The 12,022-nt window shown below is 37.9% G+C and overlaps 1 protein-coding gene across 7 annotated transcripts in view; it reads right to left on the bottom strand.

Moving 5' to 3' along the window:
* Positions 1-351: 351 nt before the first annotated feature.
* The window catches only part of BDP1 (B double prime 1, subunit of RNA polymerase III transcription initiation factor IIIB), a 119,893-nt gene continuing 108,222 nt past the window's right edge, over positions 352-12,022 (bottom strand). For 5 of the 7 annotated variants that reach the window (XM_030798087.1, XM_030798088.1, XM_030798089.1 and 2 more), the window contains 4 exons: positions 11,207-11,246; positions 7,932-8,187; positions 5,654-5,900; positions 352-3,416 (listed from right to left, as the gene is read on the bottom strand). In XM_030798087.1, coding sequence (XP_030653947.1) covers positions 3,285-3,416; positions 5,654-5,900; positions 7,932-8,187; positions 11,207-11,246 — 675 coding nt within the window. In that variant the 3' untranslated portion in view covers positions 352-3,284. Of the gene's footprint in view, positions 3,417-4,991; positions 5,401-5,653; positions 5,901-7,931; positions 8,188-11,206; positions 11,247-12,022 lie in introns of those variants that run through there. The other 2 variants (XM_030798090.1, XR_004026694.1) reach the window with 2 other exon arrangements.

Here is a 12,022-nt window from a genome sequence, read left to right as displayed (position 1 = left end):
GCACAGCTGTCAAAAATTTTTCTCCTCCCCACGAAGACAGGGTCTTCTTCTGTCATCCAGGCTGGAGTGTGGTGGGGCGATCACAGCTCACTGCAGCCTCAACCTCCTCCTGGGCTCAAGCGATCCTCTCATCCCAGCCTCCTGAGTAACTGGGACCAAAAGCACACCCCACCACAGTTGGCTGATTTTTAATTTTTTTGTAGAGATGAGGTCTCATTATGTAGCCCAGGCTGGTCTTGAACTCCTGGGCTCAAGCAATCCTCCCACCTCGGCCTCCCAAAGTGCTGGGATTACAGGTGTAAGCCACGATATCCAGCCAATTCTTTAGTCATCTTAAAAGGACACAACAGAAATGGTATAAAATAACTTTTATTTACATAATTTATATATATATAACTGCTTTCTTTAGAACAAGAAAATTTATAAATGACATGATATTGCTTTTTCTGTCAAAGACTTCTTCAAGCAAGATAGTATACATGGTCACTTTTGTTTCAAATAACATGATGGTAAACAGTGGATATTAATATTTTTGCCATGCCTCAACCATTTACCAACAATTAGGCATTCAAACCCTCACGTTGACCACTTGTTAAGACATGTGTTCAGGAGAAAAAGTCAAGAAAAGATAAAAACTTTTACTCGTATCTCCTTTAAGATTTGTGAAATAAATTCTTTGCAACATCTTCTTTACATGAATCAGACCTAACATCGTTCTTTCCACCATGTAAAGTAAATACACTGATAAACTGTCTCTTTTCCAAAATTAGGTTTAAGGATTTAACAGTAGGATAATTTAGCTGGCTGACTTGATTCTCTAATACAATGAGTCTCTGTATTCTTTATATAGTAAGAAATTCCATTTTCCATAAAACTAGCTTATTATAGATTAAAAAGAGACAGATGTTAAAGTTAAAAATTAATATTACACAAGGATAAATAGTAGTTTAATCATGGCAATCTAACTCCCAAAGTAACACTAAGAGAATGAAATCTTTTCAGAATATGAGTTTTAAAAACTTACAAAAACAGGGTATTAAAATAGCAATGTGATTTACTACCATGATTTCTGTGACATATCAATCATGAAATAAATGCCTACTTATAGACAATTTCCACTCCGAATTATATAGCCTCCTCTCTGACAAAATGTTAGGCCATAAATTTCACTAAAAGACAATGAATAAGAAGTGCTCTAACGGCAGTAGTTTCAATAAATTAGCATTACTTTTATACCTGCTGAGACACAATTCTCTTCTGTTAAGGAACTTAAAAATTGGCCACCATTTTTTCAATGTACAAACATAATTATCTAGACTCTAAAATATCTTCCCAATTGAAATACTGATCATTACATAATACAATCAACAGTTTTAACTTTTAGGCACAACTCATAACTTTAGTGATAAATAACTCATACATACAGATATCAGCACCTCAGGGTAAGAAAATTTGGGGCCTAATGTAGGGGGTCAAACTAAAAGGCCAATCCAGCCACAGTCCTTCATTCAAGTACTGTCTATGGCTTCTTTCACACTAAAATTGCAGAGCTGAGTAGCTGCCACAGAGACCATCTGGCCTGCAAACCCAAAACAGTTTGCAGAAAGTTTCCAACTCCTGAGCTACTATATTATCAATCCAAGAGGCTTTTCAAATAAAATCGGGATGAATTGGCTGTTTGAGAAGTCTAATTGGAACCACTACAGATCTGCTTGGGTAGATAACAGAATTACACGTATAAATCATCAAATCTTGAAATTGAAACAAACCTTAAATTCATATTGATGATAATCATTAACTTTATAAAGCCTTATTTTCTGTTTTTAACATCACGATTACGTTCCACGCTTAAAGATCTAAGTGTTCCTTGAGAATTTAATGGGAAAAAACTATGAAGAAATTGGCTTTTTAAAAACTAATATATGTCTGTGTGTGTATAAAGGAGATTGAGCTTTGTATGGAAATTTTGTCTCATAAATAAAGTTGAGTTCCCCCATCCTCATGAAAATCCTGAGATTATCCAAGAAAAACAGAAAAATTCACAGTACAAAGTCAATATACTAAACTGAGGGAAAAAAAGGTATTCAAAACATATACACCAGCCAAACATTTTTAGTTATATCATTTTAAATATCTTCAAAATTAAAGAGAAAAAGGAGACAAACATAAATTTGTTAATGCCTTCTTTATCTACAATCTGAGGGGTAAAAATAGCTAAAACTGAATATCCTTTTAAATAAAAAACTTAAAAATAAATAAGCTCTTTGATGTGTCATCTTTATAAATAATTATGTTTAAATACTAGTTTTTCAATTAGGACTAATGTTACATCACCATGAATTAGAAAAATATGTATTTTTCAGTCAGACAAACAGCTGATAATAGAAAAGTTCTTTAACATTTGCCATACTAAAGTGAAGTTTGACAATTTGTTCTCACATATAGTCATGTGTCCCTTAACTATATGTTCTAAGAATTGCCTTGTTAGGTGATCTTGTGTAGATCAACGCAGAGTGTACTTACAAACACTGAGATGGTACAGACTGCTACACACTGTACAGACTGAGGCTATGTGGTATAGTCTATTGCTCCTCGGCTACAAACCTCTACAATGTGTTACTATGCTGAATACTGTAGGCAGTTGTAACACAATAGTAAGTATTTGTGTATCTAAACATATCTAAACATAAAAAAGCAACGCACTGGGTTATGATGGCTACAATGTCACTAGTTGATAGCAATTTTTTATCTCCATTTTAATTGTATGGGACCACTGTAATATATGTGGTCCATCATTGACTTAAACATCATTATGTGATACATGACTGTACTTAGAAGCAATTGAAAAAGGCTTCATCCTTCATCTCCCCCTAAAAATAAAAAATCTTCACAAAAGAAGTTGCTAAATGTTAAATATGATACAATTAACCCCCAAATCTGTCTGCACTGCAATTCATACAGAGACATATATCCACAACATTCCCAAATGTCCATGTGTGCTTAGCACAGGAAGAGCCAAAATGTAAACAAGAGTTGTTATTTCTGTCTGAGAAAGCAGTCTTAATTGCTTGCTATTCGCAAAATGCTGAATCAATCAGAACGAAAGGAACCTCAGAAATGTTTTCCACTGATTATAAAAGCTTCAAATCAAGCTCATTAAATATTCAAAATCAACCTAAAGAAAAATAAGACAGTGATATTTTGCTCTAAATACTGTTTTGTTGATGTAATTGACTCTGGAAATCCTAGACCTAATTTAAAAAAGAAAAAGAGAAAAGATTGTTTTATTCTGTTTCATCCACTTCAATGAAGATATCATTGAAGAAATATTCAGAGACTGTGGTTGGTTCCCCTTGAGGGGCCCGCTTTTGGGCACTTTTATATCCTTCTTTCAGTAAAGGTTGATCACAAGAAACCTAAAAAGGTAATAAAAATAAAGTAAAATAAAACTGTAATACAACATTTATATATGTGTGTGTGTGTGTATATATAGCAGTCTAAACCGATATGATCTGTTTGAAAGCAATGTGGCAATAAGCATTGAGCTTTAAATATGTTCACAATCACTGACCCAAAAATTTCATTTCTATGCTGTTACATTAAGTAAATAATCCTAAACATAGTAGGAGTTTTATGACTAAGATAACCTTTGTAGCATTAGTTATTATAATAAAATTGGAAGCAACTAAATACACCACACTAGATATAATTAGGTAAATTACAGTGTACCCATAATCCGTTACTTCATCCTAATTTCCATGAAAAATTTTAATAAAGAAAAATATAATATGGTTAAATCTGTCACTAAATAATTAAAGTAAAAATACTTTAATTATTTGCATAAGAATAGACAGACCCATGACAAAACAGCACCTAAAGAAAACATATCAAAGATACCTTATCAGAAATTAGCATACTTACAAATCTATAAACAAATTAAGACAGCATGGTATTGGCACACGAATGACAGATGTATCAATGAAACAGAAGACTAGAAATAACCCCAATATATATAGAAATTTAGCATCTGATAAAAGTGCTATATTAAAACAGTTATTGTATTATTAAATAAATGATGTTGGACAACTATATAACCATCTCAGGGGGAAAAAAGTCAGACCTATATCTTACCAAAACAAATTCTAGATGGATCAAAAGATTTAAATGTAAAAGTATTTTTTTAAAAACTCTACTATAAAAATGCCATGGAAAAACACTTTCATAATTCTGGACGGGGTAGGTGGGGAAGGGTATCTTTTTATTTATTTATTTATTTTAAGACAAAGCCAGGCTAGAATGCAATGGCATGATCTCAGCCCACTGCAACCTCCACCTCCCGGGTTCAAGCAATTCTCTTATATCAGCCTCCCAAGTAGGTGGGACTACAGGCACACGCCACCATGCCTGATTAAATTTTGTATTTTGGTAGAGATGGGGTTTTGCCATATTGGCCAGGCTGGTCTCGAAATCCTCACCTCAGGTGATGTGCCCGCCTTGGCCTCCCAAAGTGCTGGGATTACAGGCGTGAGCCACCGCACCCAGCTGGGAAGAGTACCTTTTTAAACTATCTGAAAGCAGAAAGCTATAAAAGATTGACAAATTAAACAGAAATGAAAAATGTCTGCTTGGCAAAAACCACCATAAACAAAATCAAAAGACAAATGACATACAGAGAAAAAAAAAATTGCAATCTTTATCACAAAGGGCCTTTTTCCCTGAATATAATAAGAACTACTACAGGCCAGGTGCAGTGGCTCATGCCTGTAATTCCAACACTTTGGGAGGCTGAGGCTTGAGGCCAGGCATTTGAGACCAGCATGGCCCACATGGCGAAATCCCGTCTCTACTAAAGATACAAAAATTAGCTGGGTGTTGTGGCATGCATCTGTAAGTTCAGTTAATCGAGAGGCTGAGACAGGAGAATCACTTGAACCCAAGGGATGCAGGTTGCAGTGAGCCAAGATCACGCCACTGCACTACAGCCTGGGTGACAGAGTGAGACTCTGTCTCAAAACAAACAAACAAAAAAAACAAAACCCACGACTTTGGCAATGATAAGCTAGACTGATAAAATCTTGATCTCAGAAAATAATTCTAACAAATAGTACAAAATGTTTTTAAAAAGTTTAAAGATGTTCTTTACAAAAGTACCCCTTCCAAAGGCTCATGCTATTCAACAGATGCTCACCAGCCTTTTCTTTGTCAAGATCTTAAGTCACCCCAATATTTTTACAAAGTCTTTGATACAGGTTTACAGCGTTTTCCATCCCAATACTTGCCATTGGACAGCTTCAGGAGACATAGAAATGAAACATGTGAACAAATTCTAGTTTTACAGTTCCTTAAATTCTTGTGGGTGTCAGCACTGCTTCCTTTTGCTTCCACAAGTCAGAAGGGTCTCTAGATTAAAGGAATGGCTATTAAGTGTCCATTTATAGTTAGTTCAATGGCTCTGTACTAACCTAACTGTAACTTCCTGACTCAATACCTTTTCTTCTTCCATCATGGAGGAACACGATGGAGAGGAGAAGGATGGGAGTTGCTCTAAAATAATTTCTGACATCAAATAAAAAAAATGACTATGTTTTCCCTAGTTGAATCTCATATCCAACCCATCTCATACAAACAATAAAATACAGTAGTTATCACATACCTGAGGTGCTGAGCTGCTAATATTCTCAGATTGAGTAGTAATAACACTTGGAGATTGAAGCAGATCAGAGGACTCTCGATTTTTTTTCTGGCTTTCATTGAATGGATTAGATCTTTTCAATTTCTTTCTTAATGCTGGTATAAGAGGTTTTAGGCGTTTCTTACTATGGACCTGCATAGGTTCATCAGACTCCAAACTATTCTTTGAACATATTAAAGATAAAAATCCCAGGGGTCTTCTGCCAGGTCTAGAAATACAAATGTAACGATATTCAAGAATATCCAGGAAGACACATTTTTTTTTTTTTTTTTTTTTTGAGACGCAGTCTCACTCTCACCCAGGCTGGAGTGCAGTGGCGCGATCTCGGCTCACTGCAACCTCCACCTCCTGGGTTCAAGAGATTCTCCTGCCTCAGCCTCCCGAGTAGCTGTAGTAGAGACGGGGTTTCACCACGTTGGTCAGACTGGTCTCAAACTCCTGACGTCGTGATCTGCCTGCCTCAGCCTCCCAAAGTGCTGGGATTACAGGCGTGAGCCACCGCACCCAGCCAAGACACATCCTTAATACCTGCTTCTGCTTTGGGAGGCTAAGGTGGGAAGACTGCTTAAGGCCAGGAGCTCAAGAACAGCCTGGACAAAATTAGCAGGACTCCGGTCTCTAGCACATCTCTAGCATTCAAATCACTTGGGGATCTTATTAAAATGAAGATTCGCACAGTTGGTAGCGGGCATGGCCTGAGTTCTGCATTTTAACAAGTTCTCAAATGATGTCCATACTGCTGTTGTCAGGACTACACTCTGAGTAGCAAAGCCGTGGAACAGTGGTCAGCACAGTACGTTCTATAGGCCACATGCAGCCCCCACCCAATTCTGTGAGTATGTTTTTACTGGAACACAGCTATGTTCATCTGTTTACATATGGTCTATGGTTGCTTTTGTGCTGTAATTGCAGGGTTGAATAGCTGTTAACAGAGAACATATGGCTCACAAAGCCTAAAATATGTACAAATGCCATTTTACAAAAAATGCTGACTTCTGTTCTAGAACACTGCTTCTCAATCTGTTTTAATCCAAACTCTCATGTTGTTTTTATTTTATTTTATTTTTTGAGACAGAGTTTTGCTCTTGTTGCCCAGGCTGGAGTGCAATGGCGCAATCTCGGCTCACCGCACCCTCCACCTCCTGGGTTCAAGCAATTCTCCTGCCTCAGCCTCCTGAGTCACTGGGATTACAGGCATGTGCCACCATGCCCAGCTAATTTTATATTTTTAGTAGAGATGGGGCTTCTCCATGTTGGTTAGGCTGGTCTGGAACTCCCAACCTCAGGTGATCCACCCACCTCAGCCTCCCAAAGTGCTGGGATTACAGGCATGAGCCACCACACCCAGCCTTTTTTTTCTTTTTTCGGAGACGGGTCTGGCTATGTTGCCCAGGCTGGAGTGCAGTGGCTATTCACAGGCACAATCATAGCTCACTGCAGTCTCAAACTCCAGCCTCAGCCTCCTGAGTAGTTGGGATTATAGGCATGTGCCACTGTACCTGGGCCTCATTCTATTTTCAGCACATATCTAAGGCCAGAAGAGATACTACTGAGCTTTACTTTCTATAATTTAGATAACAAAAACAACAGATCTATTAAGTATGTCTTTTAAGCTACATGTGTCCTTTCCCCGACCCCTTCCCCTTAGTGGAGACTAGTGCATGTCCCCCCACCTCTTTCAATTCAGCAACACCACATTAATCTTCTGGATGCTGCTGACAAGCCAATAATTATTGATAACCATTGCTTCTAGAATATGAGGAAAATGTGAGAGAAGTTGGCTTTTGCTTAAATTCCAACACTTATTCTTATGGGGAGAAAGCCATGGTTTACCTCTTTGGTTTGTCACAAAGGAGAAAAATGACACATTATTTGGGACTTCAATAAAACAATTTCTGATGTCAGCATCCATACATATGTGCATTAGTAGCTACTGTACATGGTAGAATATGTAATGATCAAAATAACCATGGATAATCTAAAAAAACAAGTGTACAAAATATTCTACAGATTTTCTATCTAAAACAAAGTTTCAGCACTTAAATTTAATCTCTTATTGTACAGAATGTGTATCTGCAATATTACTCTATTTCCTTGGCTGAAACTTCTTCCTTTACATTACTGATGGAGGAATATGTTTATTAAATACCATCCTTAATACTGGATCTAATCTGTTCTGTATAAGTTATATTTATTAAGACAGAGAGCAAAACACTTATTAAAGATTTTTTCATGATACCTGGATAGTGGGGCTTTAGAAGATGATGTTCTGCTATCCATTTGCTGAGACTTAGGAGCAGCATCAGTTCTTTCTTCCTTATCAGACACAACCATTTCATCCTGAGGTAACTGAGGCACATTCTTGTCTATGCGTGCATCAGGAGATCTAGATCCTCTACTCTGAAAAGCTGGTTCAACTGGCTGTCTTTGAGGTTCTGGAGTTGTCAGTGTGCTTCCTGAGGTAAGAAAAATATCTTGTCCCTTGTGAGACTCCCCTTCAAAAAAAAGAGCAAATGGAAAGCAAGGATACTGAAGTTAATACATTCCATGTAATCCCAGCATTTGAAAAGAAACCCATGGTATTCTATAATAAACCTACCCTAATAAGAGTAAGCTAAATTATCATTAGCGGAGTTACTTGGATTATTAAGAATATTATAATTGGTTAAAAGGTATGCTAACAGCTTCTGCATTCAGAAACAAAATAGTTATATCAATATATTTTGGCCTAGAAAATCTTTTCCCAGAAATATTTCTTGAGCAATCAAAATGGGAGAGTGATTACTTTCTAAAAAATCTAAGGTTTATTAAAATTTAGAAACCAAACCAATCCAAAATACAGGTGGTAACTCAGGTACCTGTGGTCTCCTGAAAAGTAAAACCCACAGACTCTCAAATACTCAAGTTTAGCTAAAGAATTCTCTTTCCTTAACTAAATAGTAGACAAAAGCCAAAGTAGCCAAAGATTAGGACAAAATAACGAAAGCTTTCTTGCTCAATAAAAAACCTGTTTTCTCTTAGTATAGCTAAGGCCTTCTTCTCAGAGAGAGTGTTTTAGCTCTGTGAAGGGAGAATGAAGTTGATAAGTATACCTGCTAAAAGAAACAACCTAATTAAAGATAGCACAGAACAATTTCACTAACACTTCACTGTATTGTGCTTTGCTTAATGCTTTTATTGCAGAGCAGATGGATGGGAGCAATCTTAGAACATCTCTAGAGGCTGTAAACTGTAACCATATTACAGTTTCATAGTCAAAGTGGGGACAATTAAGCCTAAGACTGTATTAACACTGTAAGAGTTTTTTTGTTTTTGTTTTTTTGAGACAGAGTCTTGCTCTGTCATCCAGGCTGGAGTGCAGTGGCGCAATCTCGGCTCACTACAACTTCTGCCTCCCAGGTTCAAGCAATTCGCTCGCCTTAGCCTCCCGAGTAGCTGGGATTACAGGCATGTACCACCACGCCTAACTAATTTTTGTATTTTTAGTAGAGACAGTGTTTCACCATGCTGTCCAGGCTGCTCCCGAACTCCTGACCTCAAGTGACCCACCCACCTTGGCTACCCAAAGTGCTGGGATTACAGGTGTGAGCCACCGCGCTAAGCCCATTGTATGTGTGGGTTTTTTTTGTTTTTTTGTTTTTGAGACGGAGTTTCGCTCTTGTTGCCCAGGCTGGAGTGCAATGGCGTGATCTCGGCTCACCGCAACCTCTGCCTCCCAGGTTCAAGTGATTCTCCTGCCTCAGCCTGCCGAGTAGCTGGGATTACAGGTGCCCGCCACCACGCCCAGCTAATTTTTGTATTTTTAGTAGAGACGAGGCTTCGCCACCTGACCTCAGGTGATCCACCTGCCTTGGCCTTCCAAAGTGCTGGGATTACAGGCGTGAGCCACCATGCCCAGTCAAGTATTTTTTGTTTGTTTTTTGAGACGGAGTTTTGCTCCGTCACCCAGGCTGGCGTGCAATGGCGTGATCTCGGCTCGCTGCAACCTCCGTCTCCCAGGTTCAAGCAATTTCCTGCCTCAGCCTCCCAAATAGCTAGGATTACAGGCACCCACCACCACGCCTGGCTAATTTTTTGTATTTTTAGTAGAGATGGGGTTTCGCCATGTTGGCCAGGCTGATCCTGAACACCTGACCTCAGGTGATCCACCCAACTCGGCCTCCCAAAGTGCTGGGATTACGGGCATGAGCCACTGCACCTGGCCCATTATAAGTGTTTTTAAAGAACCAGAACCATCATAGGTTATCAAACCCTTCTCTGTCTTGTAACTCTAACTCTATAAGATGCCATCAGCAACATTTTTATTCTTGAGTGCCATTGCCATGGTAAAGCAATGGCTATAGGTGTGAATGATAAGCCTAAGTTTGAGAGGAAAGAGAAATAACATCATAAAAGAAATAAAAAACAAAGAGTTGTATAAACACTGGATAAATGTGACTGGCAGCTTTAGTCATGACGGAAATAGATCCTAAGTGGTTTAATGTCCCACAGAAATTTTAGATTCCTATAAAAATAGAAGACCCTAAGATCTTTTCAGCTTCCATAGGTGGCTTAAGCCTGAAAAACTCTCTAGAACTAAACTAATTTTCAGGGTAAAGAACCTATTATGAATGCCATTATAGGCCACAGGTGGTGGCTCATGCTTATAATCCCAGCTCTTTTGGAGGCTGGGGTGGGCAGACTGCTTGAAGCCAGGAGTTCAAGACCAGCATGGGCAACATGGCGAAACCCCATCTCTACAAAAATACATTCAAGATCAGGCTGGGCAACATGGTGAAATTCTGTTTCTACAAAAAATACAAAAATTCTGAGGCCGACAGATCACGAGGTCAGAGATCGAGACCATCCTGGCTAATATGGTGAAATCCTGTCTCTACTAAAAATACAAAAAATTAGCCGGGCATGGTGGCAGGTGCCTGTAGTCCCAGCTACTAGGGAGGCTGAGGCAGGAGATTGGTGTGAACCTGGGAGGCAGAACTTGCAGTGAGCTGAGATCACACCACTGCACTCCAGCTTGGGCGACAGAGCGAGACACCACCTCAAAAAAAAAAAAAAAAAAAAAAATTAGCTTGGCATAGTGGTGCATGCCTGTAGTCCCAGCTAGTTAGGAGGCTGAGGTGGGAGGATTGCTTGAGCCTGGGAGGTGGAGGCTGCAGTGAGCTGTGATTGTGCCACTGCACTCCAGCCTAGGTGACAGAGTGAGATCCTGTCTCGGGGGGGCGGGGGAGAAAAAAAGCCATTACACTCAGCTAATTCCTAAAATGTAGTTATTGAGCTTACATAGAAAATCCTTGTAGCCACATAGTCTTCAACTGATGACAGGATGAAAACAGCTTCTTTTGCCTACCAAACTGCCAAATCCAAGGCCTTTGCAGGAAAGAAGTGCTGTTAATACAAGTATTACTCTTAGAGAAAAGTAATACTCAGTTTCAATCTCATATTTGAACAAGGTATATCCCAAATAATCAGGAGTATTTAGCAAAATGCAATCATGTTAAAATGTATTTCACTTACCTGTTTCCTCAAAAACATTTGTTAATTCCTTTGAGTGCACCTGTTTTAAGAAAATTTACAAAAAAATTTAGAAATTTATCAAGTAAAACTGAAATTAATTTTATTTCCTTTTTTTCTTTAAGTAAAGAAACCATGTTATCTCCCAAAAAGCTCTTACAGTAATTCTACTAAACATTTATGGCTAAAATATTGCTACTATTTTAAAGTGTTCCAGAGCCCACTGGAAGAGAGAAAGCTGCTAACTGCCTTTTACAGCCAGTCTCAATATCAGTGCAAAAGTATCAAAGAAATAGTACAGGCAGCACATCAAAAGACTACTACATTACAATCAAGTAGAGCTCATTTCAGGAATGCAAAGATGATCTGACATTATGAAATCTAATACAAACCAACAGACCTGAGGAGAAAAATCATCTGTATTTATAGAAAAGGTACCGAATGATATTCGTTCTTGAAAAAAAATTTTTAAATGGAATAGACATTTTCTTAACACTATAAAATATAACTATTGCAATCTAGAAGCTAGCATCCCACATAATAAACACTGGAAGTTCTATTAAAATCAGAAATTAAAAAAAAAAAAAAGATGTGCACTATTGGGACCACTTTTTAATATTATTTTTTAGTTATATTAGCCACTATAATTACAAAAAAATAAGAACTATAAAAAGTAGAAGAATTAAAATTATATTTGCAGATGATGTATCTGTTTACCTACAAAACCCAAGAGAACCAGCTGAAAAATTACTGCACACAATGAGGGAACTCAGTAAGCTCTCTAAAGAGAAAAGAACTTAATGATAATAGCAACAAAAA

The sequence above is a fragment of the Nomascus leucogenys genome, chromosome 18 (genome assembly GCF_006542625.1).
Source record: "Nomascus leucogenys isolate Asia chromosome 18, Asia_NLE_v1, whole genome shotgun sequence".
Lineage (NCBI taxonomy): Eukaryota > Metazoa > Chordata > Mammalia > Primates > Hylobatidae > Nomascus > Nomascus leucogenys.
This window is presented reverse-complemented; position numbering and strand designations above follow the sequence as displayed.